The following is a 25,904-nucleotide window of genomic DNA, read 5'->3' on the forward strand; positions in this document are numbered from 1 at the left end:
GGATTGAGCCAGACTGGAGCATTGTCAGGTAGGAGCTGCCCAGCCTCACTTTCCTTCCTCAGTTCTCAAAAGCCCAGGCGAATTCTGGGGGCCAAGTCCTGCTTTGGGGACTCAGGAACTGGAGTTGGTTGAGAGCACACCCCCCCCAAATCAGAAGACTTTCTTGCCGTGGCTCCCTCCTTCCACTGAGAGCCCCCTCTGAGCAGGACCCGGCCCTGGAGGCCAAGCTCTGAGCAGAAAGAGCCTACGGCCTCTAATTTGAGGATTGATGGTGCACTTGGGCGCCATGTTGCCATCTCACAGTGACTGGCCAGGGGAGGTGTCAGTCCTACTCCCCGAAACCTCATGAATACGGGCAATAATTCGAGTCCTGCTGAGGAGCGTAGGAGGAAGTGAGATCACATCCAACTTCTCCTTGGCCTGCTCTGGAAGGAAAGCGTGTCCTGACCACCAGCATCCAGTTCCGATGTGCATCCTCTGTGCTCTGTGTCCTCCTGCCATCCTTTGTCTTAGCACCTCTGACCTCTGGTTGCCTTTGTCCTTCCCTCTACTGGAGACTGCTCAAGGGCAGGGACTGGGTCCTTCCCTGCCCTTTCCCCCGTGTCCAACAAGAGGACACAGACCACGTTTCCTAGATGGAGGGAACCAAGTATGATGCTGTTACAGAAAGACCCTGCAGGTCTGCTCTGGCTCAGCCATTCATGAGCTGTCTCGGGGTCATCTGCACAATCTTCCAGGGCCTCCACCTCTTGAGTGATTCATCTGGGGCTTTGGAAGCTCTGGAGTCCCGAGGGACCCTCTCAACCCCGGCTTGGTGGGGCCTGGAGTGGGGGCGTCGCACCTCAAGGAAGGAACTGTGGGCAGGCAGCGTGAGTCTGCTTTTCTAGGCCCTGGAGGGTGCATGGTAATGAGAAGGGGCTGCAGAGGGCATCCTGAGAGCAAGGCCACAGGTGATAATGGGGGAACCGCTGCATCAGAGGCTGAATGCAGAATAGGAAAAGGAGTCAGAAGGAGCGGGCTCAGCCCAGCTGCATTGCTTCTAGCCACGTGACTTTAAAGGCTGCTTAACCTCCGTGGGTCCAGGGTTTTCCGTCAGTGAACCCCCTCTCAGGGCGCCTGAGAGAATTAAGGGGGATGCAAATGAACAGTGTCGTGCCTGGCTCCGCTCCCTTTTTCCTCCCTGTCCCTGGGTCCCCATCTTTGCCACTATCTGCTTCAGCTTGGGTCTGGGGTCGAGGGGAGGGGAGAGCATGGAGATAGGGTCTCCACAAGCTGAGCCAGGGGTCAGGGACGAGCTCAGTCCAGGGAACCATCTTTTAAACCAGGAGTCCAACTCCAGCCTGGGTGCCAAATCTGGCTGTCTGCCTGCTCTTGTAAATAAAGTTTTATTGGAACACAGCCACGCTCATTCACATATGTTTTGTCTATAGCTGCTTTCTCACTACATCAGCAGAGCTGAGTAACTGTGGCAGACCACGTCACCTGAGAAGCCTGAACTATTTATTCTCCGGCCCTTTATAGAGTTTGCCACCCCCCGAGGCCTTACACCCAAGGAAAGGCAGCCTTCCCTGAAATGAGATTTGTTTGTCCTCAGCAATTACTCTCAAAGACCCAAACCTTATAAGCTTTAGCCATGATCTTAAAGCAGATGAAGAATATGAGGCACTGAGAGGGGAAATCGCCCGTAAAAAGCTATTCCAGGATTTGCCCCCAGGGCCTGGTGAGTCCAGGAAGTTGGCGTAGCCCCCTGTGCTGAAGACAAACTCTGTAACTCTCGGGGGAATTCACAGCCTGGTTTAATTCTGTTCTTCCTCACTCCGCCATCACAGAAATAGAAGTGCCGTCCTTCCTGGCACGCAGCAGCCCACCCCCAGTAGTGCTCACATCAAGAGGGCGGTTGGAGGCACGCTCTGAGTCTGCCAGCGACTCCAGCATTCAGCTGCAGTTAACAAACCCTGTGCAGAATGCCTGGGTCTACGTCACTCACAGCAGCCTGGGCTGCTAAGGAAGAGTGCTGGGGGGCATCTGATAAATGCGTGTTGAGCTGATGGTTGAGAAGGTCGGGAGATGGCTGGATTTCAGAAGCTCATTCTCAAACACAGCCATGGGCAGAAGAGCCTCTTGGTTTCATAGGAACCTTCCTGCGTGCATATATATGCATGTGTATGTGCATGGGTACGTGTGTGAGAGTGTGTGTGTGTGTGTGAATGTGAGTGTGTGTGTGAATGTGAGTGTGTGTGTGTGCCTGAGAAGGGGGCAGGTGGAGGTGAGAAAGGGAGGGAAGTAACGGAGTGTAAAGATGGGCAGATGGAGAGAGGGGTAGAAATGAACGTGGGTGTCTAGGATTCTTTACCCACCAAGCTTATAGCTACTTAACTGTTGTAGATAGCAGGATTCTTCTAGAAGATACTCCCTTGGCTGTGCATAAGGTGATTCCTTACTCTCCTTTGAGTGGTCCCCAAGGATGATAGCTGTCACCCCAAGTCAGCTTTTCCGCCACCCTAAAGTAAGACAATCACACCCGGGTTTTCTTTGAAAAGCTACATGAAGGAGAATCTCCTGACCCTTCCCTGTCAGCAGTCCTCTCGCTGACACCCCAGAGTACAGGAGACCTGAGTCCCAGCATTTCTATTTGCGCTCCTAGAAGAGGTTCCTGAGTGTCTGGGCCTCTGCCTTTCTCAGGTCTCAGCTGACTGAAGCCTCTAAGGTGGAAATTTGTAGTATGGTTGCCCCGGGGGGGTGGGGGTGAGGCTGTGTTCAGACCTTCAAGGGTCTGGCAGAGAATAGTCTGGCCCATTAGGCCAAGGCCACTGTGAGAATTCCCTGAAGGCAGCCGCTTACCTGGTTAGAGCGCAGGCTCATAACACCAAGGTTGCCAGTTCAGTTCCCACATGGGCCACTGAGCTGCGCCCCCCACAACTAGATTGAAGACAACTATTTGACTTGGAGCTGATGGGTCCTGGAAAAACACACTATTCTCCAATAAAATTTCTTAAAAAAAATAGAATTCCCGAGACTGGTGAGGGCTGGAGGAAGACACACCAGGGGGCTGTGGAGAAGCAGCTGGCTGGGTCAGGGCATGCTACAGACCCAGCCTCCACGGGGTGTCCACACCCCAAATCGGCTCAGCATGGGATGGCCGGGGCCATCTGGGCATCCCTGTCTTCGCCTTGACTGCTGAGAGCTCATCCTTATTATTATTCAGCCAGCTTGTCATCATCGTCCCCGCGAACGTTGTCACGCCTGCCGGCTAGCGCTGTCTTTAATGTCATGCTCAGCCTGATTGATTATCATCCTCACGGTCACCGGGTGCCATTGCTATTCCTGTCCCTGTGTTTACACGCCTCCTTCTTTCTTCCCGGTCAGTGGAAACACGCCCATCGCCGTGTGGGGGACTCACCTGGACCTCATACAGAACCCCCAGATCCGCGCCAAGCACGGAGGAAAGGAGCACATCAATGTGAGTCCAGGCTGTCAGGGGTCATGGGGGCTGCCCGCTCAGCATGTCACTTCCCTAAAGGGTGTGGGGCTCCCCATGTACTCAGGATGGCCCACGCTGGACGCTGATGACCTATCACATGCGACACCTGAGCACTGGGATGGGGGCATAGGGAGCAGACATGACGGCATTTGCATATCTTGGGGGACAGGCATGGAGGGGCAATCGCTTCTGGGTTTTTCTACCCTTATTCCTCCATCCTTCCGACCCCCCAGCTCTGCTCTTTAGCTTTGAGATGCCCCAGTCACTGCCACACCCACCATGGGCAAAGTGGAGCCAGGTGCCAGCTATAGAGCTTATTCCTTGAGTGCCCAGGCTGTATGGTCCTGGCTGCCACGGAGCTGTGACCCATGCATAACTGTGTGACAGCTCGGCGGTGACCCGGTGGGTGCGGTGAGGCCGTGTGTGTGCACAGATCGGCTGCATAGCCTCCCTGTCTACCTGTCCACAGCTCTGTGAGGTTCTGAACGCTACTGAAATGACCTGCCAGGCTCCAGCCCTCGCGCTGGGGCCCGACCACCAGTCCGACCTGACGGAGAGGCCCGAGGAGTTCGGCTTCATCCTAGACAATGTCCAGTCCCTGCTCATCCTCAACAAGACCAACTTCACCTACTATCCCAACCCCGTGTTTGAGGCTTTCGGTCCCTCGGGAATCCTGGAGCTCAAGCCCGGCACGCCCATCATCCTAAAGGTAAACGGAGGCAGGTGGGCAGGAGGTGGGAAGAAAGAAGGCCTCTGCGTAGAAGGAGGGGGCTTTTCCAGGCACAGAAAGAGGCCAGAAGCCATGGGCTCCTGCGAAATTTCGTGACTAGGGTCCCTAGCAGAGGTTGTGTTATAGCCCGGATCTGTACTGAGAGGGACACTGTCTTTACAGGCGGGTCCTGGAGACCTGATCAGGGCAGCCAGACCTTCCCTGGCCATCTGGTCCCCAGGCATTGATGTCCCTGAGTCCAGGACCTGAGAGGTCCAAGGCTCATACCGCTTCCTCCTATGCAGCTCTTTGCAAACCACAGGACGGGGTTCTTTTTTAGAGCCTGGATAGCAAGTTTTCAGTGTAACTGCTATGACGATTTCAGTTAACTGGGGGTGGCTGACTATGGCTCTGTGTTGAGGACTCTGAGGCTGCCTTTGGGATAAGCTCAGAAGGGTGCCTTGATTACTGGTTTCCCACTGAGGAAGGGGGAATGATGGTATATGTACTGTGACTTTTTTGGACTTATTATGGTGGCGTCTCCACCAGCTCACCCAGCAGGATGGGACCTCTGGGTGGGAGGACATAGCAGCCAACCAGTAGCTGTTACCCTGACTCTGGGGTGGAAACTGGGGCTTTTCTGTCCATCCAGGGCAAGAACCTGATCCCACCTGTGGCTGGGGGCAACGTGAAGCTGAATTACACCGTGCTGGTCGGGGAGAAGCCGTGCACCGTGACCGTGTCGGATGTGCAGCTGCTCTGCGAGTCCCCCAACCTCATCGGGAGGCACAAAGTGATGGTGAGGCTGGCAGGATCTCACCCTGGATGCCGCGGGCATAGGGGTGCTGGGTGTGAGTGGTCCACACCCTTCCTGGAGGGGATGCTGGCCGGCTCCCCACTTTCCTTCCAGCTACCCCACACTCTTAGTCCCTTCTTCCTGTCTTACTTCCAACTTCTATTTTCTGTACTGTAATTCCTTCTGTACCGGCTGATGCCACGATGAGAGCAACGCAAAACAGCACTGAATGATGTGCTACATCGCCCCTAAATTATATGCTAAATTATATGCACAAGGACCTTCCAGGAAAGGACCACACTGCTGACCTGTCACATTCCCATAATGTCACATTCTGTGCCTCCTGAAGGGTGACTCTTCGGGGAGTTAGTCATTGGTGTCAGACTTTTCAGATCCCAGCTGTGTGTGGTTTCCTTATGAGAATGGCTGTGTTAGCCCCTGAGTGAGAGAACGTGTGGATGTTCCTGGGGCAGGGGGGGGGGGCGGGCCATGCTGAGCCATCCAGACCCCCTCCCCGGCCCTCTCATCTGCGTTTACAACCAAGGATGGTGCTCCTCCCTAAAGCCATTTGCCTCAACAGACCCTGGTCACCAATCTAGGGGCTGTTCCCCAGGATGCTCTGTCCCCAACCCAGCTCCCTCTCGCCCGCTGTGTCCCCAGGCCCGTGTCGGTGGCATGGAGTTCTCCCCGGGGATGGTGTACATCGCCCCGGACAGCCCACTCAGCTTGCCTGCCATCGTCAGCATCGCCGTGGCAGGCGGCCTGCTCATCGTCTTCATCGTGGCCGTGCTCATCGCCTACAAACGCAAGTCCCGCGAAAGCGACCTGACGCTGAAGCGGCTGCAGATGCAAATGGACAACCTGGAGTCCCGCGTGGCCCTGGAGTGCAAGGAAGGTACTGAGAGGCCAGGTGGCCATGGCCCCACGCGGGAGGCTGGGTGTGCATGGGCGTGTGTGTCTCACACATAAGCAGCGGGCTGGGCAGCAGTGGGTGGTGCCGGGAGCTGGGTGCCCACCTGCAAAACCTCTAACTCTGGTCAATGAGCCTGTGCCCAGACCAAACCCGTATCCTGGCAGGCCCCTTCTGGACAAGGGCAGACAAGGCTAAGGCCTCTGTCCCTCTTCCTCGAGGTGTCCCCTGCCTTCTTTCCCCCAAGACAGACTGGGCTCCTTTCATATCCCACTAGAGCAGCTCCCAGCCCCAATTCCTGGCCAAATGGGTTTTGTGCTCCCCTCTCAGGGAGACCTTGGGGTGTCTTGACATGGCACCATCAAGCAACCTTCAGCTCTCTTCCTTTAGAAGGAGGTTAGGCTGTAGGGCTGATCTGAGATTCAGGAGAAAGAGTGTTTCACAGCTTGTATTTTTAAAAAATTACCAACGCCACCATAAAGTATTGTCACCCCCAGGATATCATTTCGTGAGTCACTCGGGAGGGTTGAGCTGGTTCCTTGCTGTAGATTTGCACACACGGAGTAAATCCAGCGTGTACCTGCGGCTCTCACATTCCCACCAGGAAAGCCTCTGCAACGGGGAGGTGGGCCCATTCCATCCCCTCGCTACATCCTGTAGCTGTCAGTGCAGCATCCGCCTTCTGGGACCATTAATTACCGCCTTTTATTATATTTACGCTGCTTTTTTTTTTCTTTCTCCGCAATGTAGTCTTTCCTCTAATTAGGTGTAGTGATTAGAATCTCTTTCATGTGTGGCAAGCACGAGGCTTTGAATGTTGGAGGCGCTGGGTGACTTGAAGGAAAGCTGCAGACTGATAAAAAGCCAGCTCCCTCCCTCTCCTCCCCACCAGCTGAGCACCCCAACTGCGAGGGACACTAAGAGGGAGGGTGAAGCCAGGCTCCTCTCAGAAGTTCCAGAGGAGGAAGAATTAGCAGTCAGACAGGGAGGCCAGCTGATTGTCAGCGGAGGCCCCAGGGGAGGGCCTTGGCTTCCGCTCTGGGGAGAGTCATCCCACGTGGGCAGAGACACGCAAAGCAAAGCTCACGTTGCATTAGCCACGGAAGTATTGTCCAGCAGTGCCCAGGGTTGGGGTGCAGGAAGAGAGCAGCACAGGAGAGGTTGCAGCAACCTCTCTGTGGTCCAGGTGGCTTCCCGTTGTTCTGTCAAACAAGCAGCATTGACATCCTCAAGCTCAGGAACATGAGAATCATTGGCCTGAAGTCAGCATGGCAGTGGGACCCTGTTGACAGGGCCTGGTGTGGCCGTGTTGTGTTCCTGGGACCACCAGAGCCCACTGGACACAGGGCTTGCTTTTTAAGGGTTTTTCTAGAGCCACACAGGCCTTGTGGGTCTCTTCTGAGTCCATAGAGTAGTTTGTCGCCATCCCTGTGTTTTTATATAAATAGAAAGATGTATTGTTTAGTCAGGGTCCATTGGCTGGTCTTCTTTGCCAACATGTGCTAATCCATTCTGATTATGTGTGCACATGTGTGCACGCATGCATGGGTGCTTGTGTTCATGCGTGCGTGCATGTGTGGATGTATGTGTGTGCATGTGCCGAGGAAAAAGGCGGAGGGGGGTACAGCTGGGTGCGTCACCTTTGACTGCCTCCCGCGGCAGAGTGTGGCCTGGGAGAAGGGCCGTGTCCATGACAGGGTGTGATCCCAGCTTTGGTGCCACAACCTCGGCCTGTGCACTGGACTTTCCCTGGGCTGGGGGAAGCTTACCACTCCGTGACCACCTGGAGGCCTGAGCTGCCTCCACAGACAGCGGTGCCCACACACAGCTCATAATTCACCATTGAGTAGCGTCACCTCGGGGAAGGACGAACAGAGGTCCACCCTGCGAATTTATACAGAGGGAACATATGAGTGTGGCGGAGCCTCCTTCTGGCCCCATTTGGTGGTTTGATGGCTCCAGTGAGTTACGTGGCCCAGGACTGGAACTTCGGAAGAAATTGTTCTTCACTCATATAAGGAAACTCACTATAAAACACAGAAATAGACCTTCCTCCCTGGAACCTCTCCCTGCCCATCCCTTGCTCCTCCATGTCCCTCCTACCCCGGTGCACATCTTGCAAACCACAGCCCTTCACCTTCAGATGGGGAGGCGCTCCTGGCCCGAGCAGCAGCCCAGACTTCTTCTTGGCCTGTTGCCAGCCATGTTTTGGAAAGGATTTGGCCCCAAACCACCTTCCTTGTGCTGCCCTTTTTTTCCCATGCCTGTGTCATTCACCCCAGTCACTTAAAACATGCCCCCTTCTTATGCCTGCACATCCGCAGCCATTGCTTATGTCCCCTAGGGGTCTGGGTGAGGGCTCTGAGGGCTCCGAGTCCAGGTCCCTGGTGGGCCTGCCCCATCCAGCAGTCTCATAGGTTTCTCCTGTGCCAGCCTTTGCCGAGCTGCAGACGGACATCCACGAGCTGACCAGTGACCTGGACGGAGCCGGGATTCCCTTCCTGGACTACAGAACCTATACCATGCGGGTGCTGTTTCCAGGGATTGAGGACCACCCTGTCCTCCGGGACCTCGAGGTGAGAAGCCGGGCCTCCGGCCCCGCCCTTCCCCATCAAGGTGTTCGCACAGAGACAGGCGCCCGTGACCTTCAAGCCCAGCCCCCTTATTCAGAGGTGAGAAAGCTGAGGTCAGGGAGGGGACACAACCTGCCTAAGGTCCCCCTGCTTTCCAGCACCAGCCAGTCATTCTGGAAAAGATGAGGCCACACCAGGAAACCTCGGAGCAGAGAAGGGGGTAGGGCTTCGGGTAGTAGGGGGTCATGGGTCCCTTGAGAATTGAATGGAAACTGAAGATCCTCTCCCCAGAAAAACTGTATGTTCACACAGACATAAGAACTCTGACAAACAAATGTTGGGAGGTCATGGACCCTTGTTTAAGACACCACGACATAAGGATCTCAGCACCTAGTTGGTGCTCAGTAAACCCATGTGGAAAAGGTAAGTGATGCGCTGGGAAGGGGTATGGAAACGAGAGTGATAAGAACCTAGCGGTCTTTTGTGCCAGCCCAGACCTTATCTGTCAACCATTTTCTCCTTCTTCCTGTCTAGCGTAGGGTCTGGCTGATGCATATATTCCTATTACGCTTTGTTCTGAAAGGGATTTAGAATGACTTGTAAAGATAAAAACTAGAAAAAAGTGAAAACTGTAAATGAGGGCAACATAACCATCCTAAAGAATATTCACGTAGCCTCTGACGAGTTCAATGTACCCGAACGTTCACGTAGCCTTCCGAGAGCCCTCGGAAGTAGCTATACTCTTTGTACAGGAGCCAAAACTAATGGCACAGAGAGCTCTGGGCCACACAGCTGGGAGGGAGCAGGCCAGGGTTTGAGTCCAGGCGGCTGGGCTTCAGAGGCCCCCTCCCAGCAGCGAGCCTGTGCACTTGACTTCTAAGGCGCCACGTCAGCGTCACGCCTGATGCTCTGGCTACTTCTTAGGATGGATGGAAGGCTGTGGCCCAAGTAGCAAGAGAAAATAGAACTAGTCCCAAGATTTATCTTGTCTGTAAAGAAAACCAGACCCATCGCTCAAGACTTGTGCAGTTTTGCAGGTACTGACCAGAGGAGAGGGAATGTCATCAATGGGTCCTGCAAAGGGAGGTAGAGGCGATGTACCTGTGTAGGAACTTCTGTACTTATGGCCCCCATTATAAATCACATCATGTTCTTCCATGGCCTCCGGCCTCGTCTGGCACCTTAAAATTTCCCCTCCAACCGGCATGCTGTCTATTTCCCTGGCCTTCATCACAAGGGGGCCCTTTCTGATCCAAGTCTCGGCTCACAAAGAGGTGACCAGGCAGCTTCACCATTTCTCCTGAGTGGAAGCCCACGAAATGGCTAATTGTCAGGCGTGGGCTCTGAATCAAGCAAGTCACCCAGCTTTGCTTTTGAATTGTGATAAAATAGACATCATATAAAATCTCAACCATTTCTAAGGGTGCAGCTCCGTGGCATGAAGTACATTCACATTGCTGTACAGCCATCACCCCCACCCAACTCCAGAACTTTTTCATCTTCTCCAACTGAAACTCTGTCCTCATGAAACAATCACTCCCCATTTCCTCCTCCCCATCTCCTGGCAACCACCATCTACCTTCTGTCTCTATGAATTTGACGAGAGTACCGCATAGAAGTGGAATCGTACAGTAGTTGTCCTGTTGTGACTGGTCTATTTCACTTAGCAAAATGTTTTCAAAATTCACCCATGTTGTCACATGGGACAGAACTCCTTCCCTGTATAAGGCTGGTCCATTGTATGTATGTACCACATTTTGTTTATCGCGTGTCGATGGGCACTTGGGTGGTTCCCCTTTGGGCTGTTGTAAATAACGCGCACAAGTAACTCTTTGAGACCCTGCTTTCAATCTTTGGGGATATACCCAGAACATACGACTGTTTCATTTCCATGAAACTCACGAATGAATTGCTTGCAGACAGAAATCCACTTTTACTGTCCCACGTGAGCCTGGGGGATGGGAGACCTAGCCTCCTACGCGAGATCCAAGATCTTGTGTAGATCATTGTTTTCTCGTTTCTTTCCAACCCCTCTTTGCTGCCAGAATAGTATCTCCTTGTTGGTTTTGTGAGCGCAGAAGCATTCCCAGGGAAGACACTGGCTAATCTAAAGCAGTGTTTGCCAACCTCTTCAGCCGCTTGGATGCCTGCCCACTGGGTGGGCATGAGGGGTGGAGCCGTGTGAAGAAGGCGGGGTCCTTTGGCCTCAGGCCGTCCTGGACAGGAGGCCACCAGGCACCTGTGGGGCCATTTGGGTGAAGTCTAGGCATTTGGGGAAGGGGCTACTCAGGCACTGGTCACACACCAATCCTTTAAAAACAGAAAGCACACAGCCACCACACACCCCATTTTCAACCCATCATTGCCTCCTAAACTCTACCCTATTGGGTTACAATTAAAATTTACTATACAGTTTTATACTCACAGACTTCAACTGAATTATCGAACCATCTGGTGAATAAAGAAAGTCTTGTTTCAGGGTAGCTTTTGTGTCGGGGGGCGGGGTGGCACGTTACAAAGAGGAATTGTTCTGGATCCTCTTTACCGAGATGCTACCCTTCCATCTCCCCCTTCATAAAACGGGGAGCAAGCCCTCCCTTCAGCACCCCAAGACACTGTGCCAATGCGTGAGGTATCCGGGAAGCCCTCAGGCAAAAGGGATCAGTGAAAAGCAGCCAGTGGAGCAGGAGAGTCAGGTAATAAAACCACTGTTTAAGTGCTCGCTGCGTGCACCAAGCACTTTACATACACTGTCTTATTTAATGTCCATAAAACATTATGACACAGGCACTCATATTCTCATTTTATAGACGAAGGAATAGAGCCCAGAGGTGACGGAGCTTTCCTCCACATATGAGTCAGTTCATCTCTCTAAGTCCAAACCCCAGGCTGCTGCACCCTTTCTCCCCAGGTGGCTCTGCAAACCCTTCATTCCCAGGGCCCTGGGGTCTTGCTGCCCAGATGTGAGTGCAGCCATGGAGGGAAGTTCAGAGCACGTCCTCACGCCAACTGTGCCATCTGGCCCGTCTGGGTCCCCTTCCTCGTCTCCAGGTGCCACAGTGCCAAATTTTTACACGGCTCCCCTGCCCTCCATGGCCAACCTGAGCTGCTGGGAGCCCTGCACGAGAGACTGCAGGGAGGACTCAGACCTGGCTTCCAGTCGCCTCCCAGGCCCAGGGTGGGACTAGACGTGGCCAAGGATGGAGAAGACGAAAGGGGGCTCGAGAGCCGAACCAGCTTGGGTTTAGAAATCCAGCACCGCCCTTCACCAGCTGGCTGGCCTTGGGACAACTGCAGTAGCTCCTCTGAGAGGCCATTAGGAGAAGCGGCTAACCCTTGCAAGGTCATGAGAAGGATTAGTTGGAACAATGATGTGATGCACCAACACTGCTCACTGTACATGGTGGACGCCCAAGAAATGACATTACCTGTTATCAGGATGAGTTGTGGAGATGCTGTTCTAAGGGGTTTGAAGGACAGAGGAAGTAACACATGTACACATGTGTGTGCGGGGGTGGTGACAGCTGGCGGGAGACGGACAGCTGGGCAGATAGAGAGGCCCAATGTCTCCCTTGTCCTTCCCTCCTCAGCCGCAGTGAAGTAGGGAAGGAGGGGATGGAGGGAGACGGGGAAGCCAGACAGGAGGCAGTCAGAGCCTGGGCCCCACTTTGGGGACGGTGGGGTTTCCCAAGATGAGCTGCAGGGGGCCCCTGGCCAGTGGCCCTCCTGGTTCTGGCAGGTTCTCGTCTCTCCTGAGAACTGCCTTCTGCTAGGGCTTTCCAAGCACCACACGCAGAGCAGGAAATTGAAATGCACTTGACTAGGAAACACCTTTGTATCCTCCTAGCTTCCTGACCTGTGGGAGGTGCTGACCCCAGGCAACTGGGGTTCAATGAGAGCACTTCTGACAGAGTTCAGGGGTGGGTCCACAGGGCTCCTGCCGGCTGACTGACCATCTGCGGGCAAGGCCTGACCATCCGCGGGCAAGGCCTGGGTCTGACTGGTTTCTGCCTCCAGCCAGCACCTTGCCCGAGCCTAGAACACAGGGTCTCCCTAATTGAATGGCGTGAATGGTCCAGCTTCGCAGCTGCCACCGTTTTGGACCTTGGGCACACATGGCTTTCTCTGTCTGTCTCCATCTTCCCCCATTTAAAACCTCTTGTGTAAAGCAGAATGAAATTGCTGCCGTTGAGTCGCTCGACAGTGTGTCAGGCTGTGCTTCACAGGCACCCCACGTCGGCTCCTTCTGTGCTCCCAGGAGCCCCAGGAGATGGCCGGATGTGGCACCGATAGCCCGGCCGGTTCACAGCTTGGCTCTGACACTTGTCTGTCTTGGGGTCTCAGGGAAGCTCCTTATCCTCATGGGGCCCTGGGGCAATAATGGTACTTACCTCATTGGGTGTCTGTCGTGGGCTAAATGGGTCAGTATTTCTAACGCATGCAGAAGCGTGCTCAGCATTGACTGAAATCTATACACATATTAGCTATGACCCCTTCACTTGGTTGATGAAGAAACTGCGTCTACGGAGGGTCCCACAACTAATAGGTGACTGTGACAGGGTTAACCCAAGCTCGACTGACTCTGAAACCATGTTCTTTACTATGACATNTGCACTTGACTAGGAAACACTTGTGTATCCTCCTAGCTTCCTGACCTGTGGGAGGTGCTGACCCCAGGCAACTGGGGTTCAATGAGAGCACTTCTGACAGAGTTCAGGGGTGGGTCCACAGGGCTCCTGCCGGCTGACTGACCATCTGCGGGCAAGGCCTGACCATCCGCGGGCAAGGCCTGGGTCTGACTGGTTTCTGCCTCCAGCCAGCACCTTGCCCGAGCCTAGAACACAGGGTCTCCCTAATTGAATGGCGTGAATGGTCCAGCTTCGCAGCTGCCACCGTTTTGGACCTTGGGCACACATGGCTTTCTCTGTCTGTCTCCATCTTCCCCCATTTAAAACCTCTTGTGTAAAGCAGAATGAAATTGCTGCCGTTGAGTCGCTCGACAGTGTGTCAGGCTGTGCTTCACAGGCACCCCACGTCGGCTCCTTCTGTGCTCCCAGGAGCCCCAGGAGATGGCCGGATGTGGCACCGATAGCCCGGCCGGTTCACAGCTTGGCTCTGACACTTGTCTGTCTTGGGGTCTCAGGGAAGCTCCTTATCCTCATGGGGCCCTGGGGCAATAATGGTACTTACCTCATTGGGTGTCTGTCGTGGGCTAAATGGGTCAGTATTTCTAACGCATGCAGAAGCGTGCTCAGCATTGACTGAAATCTATACACATATTAGCTATGACCCCTTCACTTGGTTGATGAAGAAACTGCGTCTACGGAGGGTCCCACAACTAATAGGTGACTGTGACAGGGTTAACCCAAGCTCGACTGACTCTGAAACCATGTTCTTTACTATGACATACGTGACGCTTCCTCCCTAAAACCTGACGCATCTAACCCGTGGGGGAGACACAGCCCTCAAGATGTGGCCTCGATGGCATCTCCTTGGATGTCCCTGCCCCCCCTCCAGCACCCCACCCACAAGAGATGCCCTGCTCTGTGTCCTCAGAGGGCAGAGGCTGTGCTTTAGTTTTTAAGTAAATTTGTTTTAATGGAGAAACAATGCACACAGTGCAACACATGTTCCCCAAGTGAACACAACCATCCAGCCACACACAGATCAAGAAGCAGATATTATGAGCCCCCCAAAAGTCCCTGCATGCCCCCTCCCATCGCAACCACTCCCTGAAAAATCAGTTTTCTACCACCATTGATTAATTTTGGTTTTTTTTTAATCTTTATTGAGATAGGGAACTGTACAGTCCGCCCTCTTTCATGTCTGACTTTCTTCATTCAGTGTCTGCAAGGTGCATCCCTGTTATGATGAGTGGCAGTGGGTCCTTCATTCCCACTGCTGTGTGGGATTCCACTGGGTGACCGCAGGTCCTCAAGCTGTACCGCTGCTGCTGGACACCTGGCTGTGTGTCCAGTTTGGGGCCCTTACAGTGTCACTGTGCCCATCCGTGTGCATCTTAGCGATGCGTCCTCCCTGCCTGGCTGAGTCACTGGCTTGTGTTTGCCGAGCGGGTGGTGCCCCGTGCACCCTTGCATGGACGGATCTCCCAGTGACCAGGAGATGCAGGCAGGAAGATAAAAGTTTCTTCCCCCTGATGGAGGAAGTCTCCCAGGTCTCAGAAAGTGTCTGAGAAAGCATCCGATGCTGGAGTTAGGGAGTGCATGAGAGACTGTTGGGCTCCATCTTCCCATTTATTTAGGTGAATGAACTTGGGTCCCCAGAGCAGTAAAGGGACTTTTCCAAGTTCACAGGGCAGGGGTGTCAGAGCCCATGTGGAGCCCACAGTCCGGGCTGTGAGGCCACTGGTCTGTCAAGAGGACCCACAGGACTGGAGACAGGTCAGCATTAGCCAGAAGCTCAGGCCTGGTGATCCCTACAGCAGCCTGGCCTCATGGGGTTCCCACCACAGCTGGGATGGTGATCAGCGTGGCATGGGAGCCTCTCATCAACTCTGCGTTACCCCCAGGGAAGAGCTTAGGACGTGGAGCTGGCAGAAGTGTCGTCAGATCCCAGCGTCACCATTACTAGCAGTGATGCCTCACTTGATTCATCTCTAAAACTAGAGACAGGGACCCACTCATGGGCTGTGAGGAGGCTAAGTAGACACCTGGCACTAGATAAGGACTTGATGGCGTTAGCCCATTGGGCTGTGGCTGCAGTAGGCGACTGGTGCAGCGGGATGGTCAGCGGTGCACACAGCCCACCCCGTGGGGGCGTCACTGGGGCCCGGCCGGCCTCGCTTTCACAGGTGGCAGTCAGAACCCCCACCCCCCGGGTCTCCTCTGCAGGTTCCGGGCTACCGGCAGGAGCGCGTGGAGAAAGGCCTGAAGCTCTTTGCCCAGCTCATCAACAACAAGGTGTTCCTGCTCTCTTTCATCCGCACGCTCGAGTCCCAGCGCAGCTTCTCCATGCGTGACCGCGGCAACGTGGCGTCGCTCATCATGACGGTGCTGCAGAGCAAGCTGGAATACGCCACCGACGTGCTGAAGCAGCTGCTGGCCGACCTCATCGACAAGAACCTGGAGAGCAAGAACCACCCCAAGTTGCTGCTCAGGAGGTGAGAGGCGGGCAGAGGGGTGGCGGAGGGGGGTGGGCGCAGGTCAGACATCCCCTATCCTGCCCACTCGGCCTCCCAGGGAGGCGGGCAGAGCTCCCAGAAGGAGCACCCAGGTTCCCCGAGGTTAGGCACCCAACAGCCCAGAGCCCGGGTGCTGCCCACGCATCCCGGGAAGAACCTATCACGTTGGTACCTGTGAACTGACCATGGGCCATCTGCTCACTGCTGTTTTCCTTCTGCCTCTGTATCTGCTCTTCATTATTCTCTCTCTACCCGTATACTCCCCTGATTTGCACCCTTTCTACTGGGATTCTTCTCTTGTGGAGTCTTCAGAGGTCACTTTTCCATACCCTGGCTTTATCTAAATCAGACCGTGAATTAGGAGAGCTGCCTCAGGGCCCCTCTGGGAACTCACCATCTCAAGATGGGAAACTCGAACCTCTTGCAGCGCTCACTGCAGTCCGGGACCAGCCGTGGAAGCGTCACCTGGGAGCTTGTTGGAAATGCGGCCCCTCAGGTCCCCCCTCCCACACCCACCGGGTCAGAATGCACATTTTAACTAGAAGTGTAAGTGACCTGAATGAGTATTAAAGTCTGAGAAGCACCGGCCCAGCCTGTGTTTGATTCGAAGCTCTTTGGTGGCAACTTGTCCTAAGCACCACAAGCAAGAGCTTCCGGCACAGGCTCCAGCCTCCACGTGGTCCAGGGTCGCGGCTCCACACAGTTGGGTGTCTCATCCTGGACACTGTTGAAACCCAAGTGGTCACCTATGAAGACATAACCAGATCCCGTGGCTTTGGCCTCATAGGAAAAAGAGACTCTGACTCTGTCCACACTGCCACTGGCACTTTCCATGTCTTGAAGGCCATTTCTCCTCTCAGCTGTTCTTCCAGTGTTTCTAGCCTTCCCGTAGATGAACATGGAAAGCTCCCAGGTCAGGCCCTCTTCCTGGACCACCATTTATCGCCTGCCTCCCGTCCTTGGTCTCTGGGTCTGACACAGGACCTCCTGCTTGGTCCAGTGCCTAGATTGGCCGTTCAGAGTGTGGACGCCAGGCTCTCTCCTGGCGCCGGGGGCATTTGCCTGCACAGCTGCAAAAGGTTGCTTCATATGAGAGCAATCATACAGCTTAGGAAGCAGCAAGGTAGAGCGTTTTGATTTTTGTTTTACTTCCACCACGCAGCCACCCACCGGCATAATTCTAAGGTTGCCACCGCCGCGCCAGAGTTCCCACCGACAATTTCCCGGCATGGTCTTGCTCTGTATCTCGGTGTCTTCTCTTCTTGTTTTCCATTTGCTCTCTCCCTTCTGCCCTCCTCCATCGCGTTTTTTGTGGGGTTTTTTTTTTTTCTTTTGCCCTTGGCTGCCCCACTCCTATCCATAGTTTTCCTTCTTTTCTCCTCTCAGCTTCACTTTGTGCTGGCAGCTGCCCAGCTGCCTTGGGAATGTAGTTATTAGTATCCTCAGGCAACCGCAACTTTCAACTCTATCTAAACATGCCTACATGGGCTGGTTTCTCTCTGGAGCTGGCCACACACTTAGTACAAGTTTCCATATAGTTTGTTTTCGCTACATGGATGCAACCAAAGTGGCCCTTGGCCAGTAGCGCTGCTGCAGTGTCTTCACTTCCAGAGTGAAAGAATAAATGGACTTCGGTAGCAGCATGAAAGATGTAAGTTAGACTTAAGAAGGAACTTCCTGTCATTTGAAACACTAGAATGGTTCGCAGGGGAAGTTCCAAAGGATGTGGAAGCCTTTGAACTAGGACAATTTGGGCATCTCTTGGGATGAACTAGGAGTAAATCTCCATGTTGCTGACAGCTCCGGGAGTTTTCAGCTTAGGTGATGGGGTCAGTCTAATCCATCCGGGCTACCATGGTTCACTTCTCCTGCTACCTTCCTTCCTATCCTCTGCCAAATTAGTATCTCCTTAGGTTTTTTTTGTTTTTCTTTGCTCACCCAAAAGAACCATGAATTTCTCTAAGGCTGTACTGCCCAATGTGATAGCTATGAGCCACGTGTGACTTTTTAAATCTAAATTATTTAATGGTAAAGCAAATGAAATTTCAGCTCCTCAGATACACTAGCCGCACTTCAAGTGCTCAGTAGGCACATGCGGCTGGTGGCTACCCTATCAGACAGCACAGAGCAAAAGCATTTTCAACATCACAGAAAGTGCTATTGGACAGAGCTACTGTAACCCATTCCCACCAACACCCACCCAGGAGCCTGACGCCCAGAATGTCATCTCCCAGCTTTGTAGGCAAAGCTTGTCTTATCACTACGCAGTGTCTAGGAGTCCATAGACTCAAGTATTCGTTAAGATTTGGCCTGAAAGTCTTAAGCAGCAAGATCCAGGCAGACTGCTTCCCCTGCCTTCCCACTGGGGTCTGACCAGCTGTTTCTGTCTTTGTCTTGCTTTGCTGGTTCCCTCGGTGACGGGTGACAGGACTGAGTCGGTGGCCGAGAAGATGTTGACCAACTGGTTCACCTTCCTGCTCTATAAGTTCCTCAAGGTAGGATTGGCCGTGCGGTTATCGCTGGCCTTGCCTCAGTTCCTCCCCACACACCTCACCCCCACCCCAGCCTGCGTCCTCCCCGGCCTGCCCCATTTCCCTCCATGGCCCCCAAGTCCACACTCCCCAGGGCCAGGCTCTCAGAACCCCACCGAGAACTGCGTTAAGGGAACAGGCCCCTGACCATCTCAGAAGACAGAGCCTCACACTCAGCCCTAACTTGAGAGACAGATGCATGCAGGCTGCTTTCTCCCCAGTGCGGGGACGTGAGCCTCCAAGCGGACCCTGCGTGAGCTCTTAAGCTAAAAACAATTCTTCCCTTACTTCCCTGCTTTCCTTCTTCCTCTCCCTCCTGCCTCTCCCAGCCCCAGGCTTACTGAGGCCAACAAGAGTCTCTAGTACAGAAGCTGCCTGTGTTGGCAGATAAACCGACAATGTGCCTGGGAGCTGCCCGGTGTCCAGTTATTAACTCATTTGCTGCGGAGTTTACACCACCGAGGCCTGACCTTAATCTCAGGATGGGGCTGCAGAGAAAGCAGGGCGGGGTGAGGTGGGGAGAAGGAACAGAGAGGGGGATGAGAGGCAGGGAAGAGAAGAGAACTGTGGGACAATGAGGGGCCCAGGTCAGGATGGGAGAAGGCACTGCGGGCCCAAGAGCCAGGAGAGGCACCTCTCTGAAGGAGGGAGTTGAAAACCCAAGAGTGAAGCAGGTGAGAGCAGCGGGAGAGAACCGAAACAGGAGCGGACAGGAGCCCTTCAGAGAAGCCTGGGAGGCTGGGTTGTGCGCACCTGCGGCCCAGCGCCCACCCAGCATGGTTTTTCTCCACGTCCAGGAGTGTGCCGGGGAGCCCCTCTTCTCGTTGTTCTGTGCCATCAAGCAGCAGATGGAGAAGGGGCCCATCGATGCCATCACGGGTGAGGCCCGCTACTCCCTGAGCGAGGACAAACTCATCCGCCAGCAGATCGACTACAAAACCCTGGTAAGCCAGCCTTCACAGCTTTTCGCCCTGGCTCTGGTCGGCGGGCTTGGGTCCTGCACAGCCGCGGACCAACAGAGGGGACGGTGGAAATGCTGAAAAGCCACCTCTCCAGATGTGCCCTCGGCAAGGGGTCATCCAGGTGTTCCACCTGTGCCTGTCACCCCAGTCTTCCTCTTTACCACCACACCAGAGCATCGGGATTTGGGGACCCATAGCTCAGACACATCTGAGCAATACTTCGGCAAACCTGAACCAGGGGGTCCTAAGCCCCTGCCAGCAGCCGAGTGGCTGCCTTCTCATCAGCTCGCCCAGTGTGGACAGGGAACAGTTCCATGCAGATAGCAAGTGGGGGACACAGGAGAGGAAGCCAGAAAGAGTGCCTTGTGACTCTGAAGCCCACCTCTGCCCACGGATCTAGGTTCCAATATGCTCCTGACTCGAGCCATAGATGGGAGGCCAGGAAGGCCTAGTGGTGAAGGCGTTTGTCCAGGGAACGTGGGGATCCCCTCGGTCAAGGTTAGACCTCCTTCTCCTGATGGAAACTGTCAACCTAGGAGGCAGCAGAGCTCAGCGTATAGGAACAGGGCGCTTGGAGACAGGCAGGTAGATTGGAGCCCTGGCTGTGCTCCTAACCAGCTGGGTGGTTTGGATGAATCTTAATCTCTCTTGAGTTTAGGTTTCTTTTTTTTTTTTTTTAAGGAAGTTTATTTTTAGAAATTGTGTTGGGGAACAGTGTGTTTTTCCAGGACCCATCAGCTCCAAGTCAAGCAGTTGTTTCAATCTAGTTGTGGAGGGCGCAGCTCAGCTCCAAGTCCAGTTGTTGTTTTCAACCTAGTTGCCGGGGGCTCAGCCCACCATCCCATGCGGGGATTGAACCGGCAACCTTGTTGGTAAGAGCACGCACTCTAACCAACTGAGCCATCCAGTCACCCACTGGCAGCTCAGCTCAAGTCATCTTCAATCTAGTTGCAGAGGGTGCAGCTCACTGGCTCATGTGGGAATCAAACCAGCAACCTTGTTGTTTCAGAGCACGTGCTCTAACCAACTGAGCCACCCAGCGGCCCAGAGTTTGGGTTTCTGTATATGAAAAAGTGGGGATGGTATGAACTACGAAGAAGGAGTGACAGTAGTACATTGCTCTGGAGTGGTGCAGGGGAGGGGCTGAGTCCAGTGTAAGCGCTCACTCCTGCTGGCTCGCAGGGGCCCTGCCACTTCATTCCCGCCATGCTGTCTACTGGCTGCCCCATCTCTCCAGGTCAGGGAGCTCACTCTTGGACATTTTTAGAGAGAGTTGTGATCTCCCGCCAGGCCTTCTCTAAGAAAGGGGAGAGAAAGGGGAAGGAGGGATAGAAAAATAAGATAAAAGATGAGTACTGGGAGTGATGCTTGAGTGGCACCCAAGAAGGGAGGTCAGAGAACAGATGGGATTTTAAATGCACAAGGGGGAGGTGAGGCCCTCAGCAGGCCAGGCTGGGGCATGGCAGAGCCGGGCAGAGGCAGTGAACCAGGCTGAGTCCCAGACCCCGTGGCCACCTGGGGTGACAGTCCTTGCTGCTCTGAACAAACCTGTCCTTGCTGTCTGGGAATGAGGTAACCGTGACGCACCTATGTCACTCCATCTTCCGAGGCCCCGGAAGCCTACCAGGCATCTTAACAGAGTTGCTGGGCTTGTCTCAGTGGATGAGGCGTCAAAGGACCAGCGTGGGACCGGAGCCGCTGCTTCCTCGCAGGCACGGGCTGCTCCTGAGAAGAGAATTAGAGGCTCCGATTAAAATGCAAAAGGGGGGAAAAAATCCTTCCAAAAATAGAGACCCCTAAATAGACTTCTTAATGAGCTAGAACTCCTGTTGAAATGTCTCCTGCCTGAACGCTCCCCTTCACTCCCCTTCTCATCAGCGGCTCCCCAGTATCGAATCCAACACCATGAGTGGCAATAATGCTCTGTCCCCAAATTGCAGGGTCCTTTTATTCCAGAGGCCACACTATTGTTAGCACAGTGCGCGCGACTTAAAGAGACCGTGGGGAGATGGGAGTGGGTCTGGAAAGCTCATCCATTAAGATGGAAACACGTGGGAAAGAGGCACCGTGAGGAAAGGGGAGAGAAACTGCAATCATTTTGCCCAGAGAAGAAATGGCTGCTGAGAGATGGAGGCAGCCAGTGAAAAGAAACTCCCACGTGCAGAAGGGGGAGTAGCCCTGTGGCTGGTGAGGAGGGGAAAGGGAGAAAATGTGTTAGATAGCAGCAGACAGGACCAACCGGAGACTCCTAGAGGAAGGGATCCCATATAAAAACACTGCTGTGGAATTCTGCGGTGACTGGAGGGCGCTTTGGGCCGACTGATGGTAACCTTGACCTTGGCAGGAAGGACAAGGTTACAAAGAGTGAGACAGGTGCTAAGAGGCTCCGGGACGCATCACTTCATAGCAGGTGCGCCTCTTCAGTGTTGAGTGATAGTTACTCGGCCTAGGGCATCACCGGGGAGCCTGCCAGAGCACTAGAGCAGGGGTCGGCAAACTTTTGAGATGGAAGAGCCGCCAGGGGTCAGCAAACTGTGGCTCACGAACTGTGGCTCTGAAGTAAAATTGAAAATGAAAATAAAACTATCATAGTTTCATGTATAAAATTTTTAAAGGATATTATTCACATAATGGTGATTATGTAAAAATATATTTATGGCTCTCGAATAACTTTTAAATTGTTGCGAGGGACAAGATTGGCTCTTCCAGGGGTCAGCAAACTTTTGAGACAGAATGTATATCCAAAGAGCCACATGTGGCTCGCGAGCCGCGATTTGCCAACCCCTGCACTAGATGCTCACCTAGGAACCTGCCACAATGCAGAATGTCAAGCCCCATCTTCGACCTCCTGAGTCAGAATCTGCATTTTAAAGAAACCACTCAGTCATTCTACTCACATTGAAGTTTGATAAACACTGACCTAGCAGAGAAAAACACCAGGAAGTTTGCTCAGAACCTCTCCAAGGGCCCTGGGACTAGGGGTGGGAAGGGAACTCCCGGCTGCAGCTATGGCCTGGCCAGTGTGGCAGGGAAATCCTGTTTTTCAGTGGGGCCGCTGCTTCATCTCAGGATGCCATGAGCATCCCATGGAGTTCTCATAGGACCAGCAGGAGCCCCTGGGGCAGGTAGAACTGTCAGGAGAGCATGCTTAGGTGACAGCCTCTGCCTTGTGGTCTCTCGTGGTCTCTTGCGGGAGGAAGCCCAGAACCAGCTGCATTGCTGCCTAGGGGAGCCTGAGCTACCCCACCGCTCGCCCAGAGCACAGGACAGCAGGGCTGTCCAGGGCAGCACAAAGCTGTGCTTGGTCACTGAGTGGGGGGCAGGGAGGGTCCAGGAAGGAGTGACCGAGAGAGAGAGAGAGAGAGAGAGAGAGAGAGAGAGAGAGTTCCAGAGTTCCTTCCTCCATTGTTTTCAGATTAGAACACTTTGAGAATGAGCATTTGGTTTTATAGATTTAGGAGACTTTTTCTTCTTCTTCTCCTTAATGGGATAAGCATGTCCCCATCTGAGCTCACAGCAGTCTGGTTGGTAATGAAAGGCAGGTGTCCAGGGGCCATAGTTCTGATTGTCACCACATGGAGCAGGAAGGGGTGGCGGTGGGAGGAAGGCTGTAGTCTGAGCCTGCAAACCAGACGTGCAGTTGGGAAATGATTGGGGGGCGGGGGGCACAGCAAGACTCTAGCAGAGAGGCACAGAAGGCTCAGGCAGCAGCGCTGGCAGGAGGGCGCAGGAGCCCAGCATGGCGTGGCTGCTTGGCAGCACCTGTGCCCCACGGCACCCACCCCCATCCACCACGGCTCGTCCAAAGCCCACAGAGTCTTGTCCATGTAGACAGAGCCCACTCTGAGAACAGCAAGAGAAGGAAAGCCTTTGGACGCGGCTCGGCACGTTTTAAAGGTGCTTTAAGCCGAGTCTTAACTGTTCGGAAGCGTTCCAAAAAGAGACGTTGAGGCTCTGAGCCAGGGTGGCCTCTTCCCCTAACAGAAGGTTTCAGGTTCAGAGCCAGGAAGGTCCCTCCGGGGGCCTGAACCTGCAATTTTTAAAGGGCGCCTTTTTATTTTTAAAGAACACATTGTGCTTCTTATAGCCTCTGCAACCACTCATCAGCCCGAAACCCTCACAGAAAACCCGAAGTTTATGAAATCTTTTGAGAAAGGAGCCAGATTCCCATTAGTGGGAGTGTGTGTGTGTGTGAGAGCGAGCGAGTGACAAGAGAGACAGACTGACACACACGGGTGGAGGCAGGGGTTTTCAGAGGTGAGCAAGGGTCTGGATGAGCACCTGAGAAGGCGCCTTGTACATGCATGTGCGTGCGTGTGTACAAGCTTATGTGTATATGCCGTAGGGTCAATTGCCGCACAGATTCCCCACACTGCCTCCTTGTACTTCGTCCTCTTGGAAAAAAATCAGGATTTTAATGATGTTTGTTAAGTGTGCAGCTCCTACTCCTGGAATGAGTCTGAAGCCACGAAACCTTCCTGCTGCTTGTAGGATGGCAGGAGGGCTTGGTGGGAACGCAGCTGGGTTTGGGCTCTCCCCACCCCCCTCTCCAGTCCAACCTGCAGAGGCAGAACTGGCCAGGACAGGAGCCCAGAATGCCGCTGGGAATCTCAAAGCAATTCCTGCACGTGCCCTCCCCCACGTGCCTTCTCTCTCCCCTTCCCCCAGGTCCTGAGCTGTGTCAACCCTGACAATGTCAACAGCCCCGAGGTGCCAGTGAAGAGCCTCAACTGTGACACCATTACTCAGGTCAAAGAGAAGATTCTAGACGCCATCTTTAAGAATGTACCCTGCTCCCACCGGCCCAAGGCTGCAGATATGGACCTGGGTGAGTCGGCTGCCCACCCAGGGGCTGTCCTGAGAGTTGGAAGCTGCTCTTAGCAGCCAGTGGAGCTGGGGAGCAGGCAGCATGCATGCGCAGCCAGAGGGTGTGTCTTTATGGCCACTGAGTGAGCAAAAGGCTCAGGGGGAATGCAGTCTGCTGGCCATCTGATGGCCTCTAGGGTCTTTTGGGCAGCTGGGGGGGTGGACCAGCTGGGGGGGGGTGGTCGTGGAGGTGTCATCTCTGCAGTGAGGAGGATTTAGTCTGATCTGTGTGATCCAAGGTCTCGCCACCGCCTTGGCTGTGCCCCAGGCTCTGCCCTGCCCCTCTGTTCTGTCCTGTAATTTTTGCTGACGACCTAAGGCATAAGGGATCTGGGTCAGGGATGGAGGATGGAGGAAGGAACAGAGAAAAATGAGCTCTGACAGCCTACTGGGGAGCAGGATGACATTTCATTTGAATGTTCCATGAATAGATCGCATAGCCTATCTAAACAAGGGCATGCCACTTAGGGCCAGCTGTATTGAGACCCAGTTACGGTTTGCCTGAGTGTTTAATCAGATATCGTCCTGGGGAAATCCTAGCGGGGAGTCCCAGGGCTGAAGAGAGGCACTTTGGCATCATGGGATGGTGTCAAATGCACCTGGTTGCGAGTCCTGGAGCTGCCAAGTCCTAGCTGTGTGACCTTGGTCAAGTTACTTCACCTTTCTGTGCCTTAGTTTCCTTGCCTGTAAAATGGAGGTAATAGTGCCTGCCTCGTTGTAAGAATGAAATGAGATGATGCATGTAACACCTTTAAATGCTGTGCCTGGCCCATAGTACCCCCGAGAGAAGGCAGCAACCAGCACCTGCCTGAGGGCGGCACTGCCCCAAGCGAGGGGCCGCTCAGGCCAGATATTGGCCACCTGCTTCCGAGGAGGGCCTGGGTCTCCTGGGACACCATGCTCACCATAACTATTCAGGTTCAAAGAGGACATAGGGGCCACCTCTCCTATCACAGGTGCTGCTCAGGAGCACCCAGAGGGCAGCCTGAGGGGACATGGCCTCCGTGGAAGGTGAAGGGTGAAGGGGGAGAAGCCAGAGAAGGGGTGGTGGGAAGTTTGAGCCTCAGGGCCCATCCCCCTGGGGAAGGGACATCCTGCTAAACTCCTCACAAAGCCCTCCCATCCTGGGTGCTTTTCTGAGGAATATCCTTTTAGTTTTTTTCTATTAAATCCTGAGTTTGGCGCTGCCCCCAATGCTCTGGTCTTCTTTCTACCAAAGCCAGATTGCATAACAAGGAAAGCGGGGCCTCCTCAGAGACCCAGATGCATCTTCCACACAATTAGACTCCTCCTCAAGACCCTCAAAAGGAGTGGGGAGCAAGGCGAGTTTTTCCCATCATCTGGGTGAAAGTGCTTTGAAAGCCTGAAAGCAATTTACAAATGTAAGGTGTGATTGTTATCCAGAATTAATCTATGCTGAAGGGACACACAGCACACAGGCTTGGAGAGCTCCCCTCCGTTGGACAGAGGCAAAACAGCCGGTCCTGCCCCATCTTCATTCTCACCCCCATGCCTCCTCCTCGCATAGCTGAGGGTATTGGCAGAGGCTGCCTCCCATCCTGCCTGACAAGGCAAGGATACCTATCCCAGGCCAGCTCACAAGGAAGCAAAGACATCGTCCCAAGTAATTGTCCCAAGTACATCCAGCCCCTCCCCCTGCCCCCTGCCTTTCACCATCTCTGTGGCCCCTGGCCTGGCCCTGATTCCACATCCTCAGACTGAAGCTCTCCCACCCCTCTCCCTCCACCCCTTCACCGGACTTTTCTAGGCATTAAGGAACCAAGATGGGGAACTGGATTAGTCAGGGTTCTCCAGAGAAACAGACAGAATGTATAGATAGGATGTGTATATGCGTATGTGAAGATAAATAGAGAGATAAAGTAGTATATATCGAGAGAGAGAGAGAGAGAGAGAGAGAGAGAGAGAGAGAGAGAG

The 25,904-nt window shown here is 53.9% G+C and overlaps 1 protein-coding gene across 1 annotated transcript in view; it reads left to right on the forward strand.

Annotated features, from left to right (window-relative positions):
- The window catches only part of PLXNA4 (plexin A4), a 378,640-nt gene that overhangs the window by 321,374 nt on the left and 31,362 nt on the right, over positions 1-25,904 (forward strand). Inside the window, exons 17-26 of the mRNA XM_019646084.1 lie at positions 9-28; positions 3,367-3,460; positions 3,951-4,190; positions 4,843-4,989; positions 5,647-5,881; positions 8,330-8,472; positions 15,321-15,589; positions 18,039-18,105; positions 18,939-19,085; positions 23,772-23,931. Of these exons, the coding sequence (XP_019501629.1) occupies positions 9-28; positions 3,367-3,460; positions 3,951-4,190; positions 4,843-4,989; positions 5,647-5,881; positions 8,330-8,472; positions 15,321-15,589; positions 18,039-18,105; positions 18,939-19,085; positions 23,772-23,931 (1,522 nt within the window). The remainder of the gene's footprint in view (positions 1-8; positions 29-3,366; positions 3,461-3,950; positions 4,191-4,842; positions 4,990-5,646; positions 5,882-8,329; positions 8,473-15,320; positions 15,590-18,038; positions 18,106-18,938; positions 19,086-23,771; positions 23,932-25,904) is intronic.

This window comes from Hipposideros armiger, unplaced genomic scaffold, assembly GCF_001890085.2.
Source record: "Hipposideros armiger isolate ML-2016 unplaced genomic scaffold, ASM189008v1 scaffold_97, whole genome shotgun sequence".
NCBI classification, from domain to species: domain Eukaryota; kingdom Metazoa; phylum Chordata; class Mammalia; order Chiroptera; family Hipposideridae; genus Hipposideros; species Hipposideros armiger.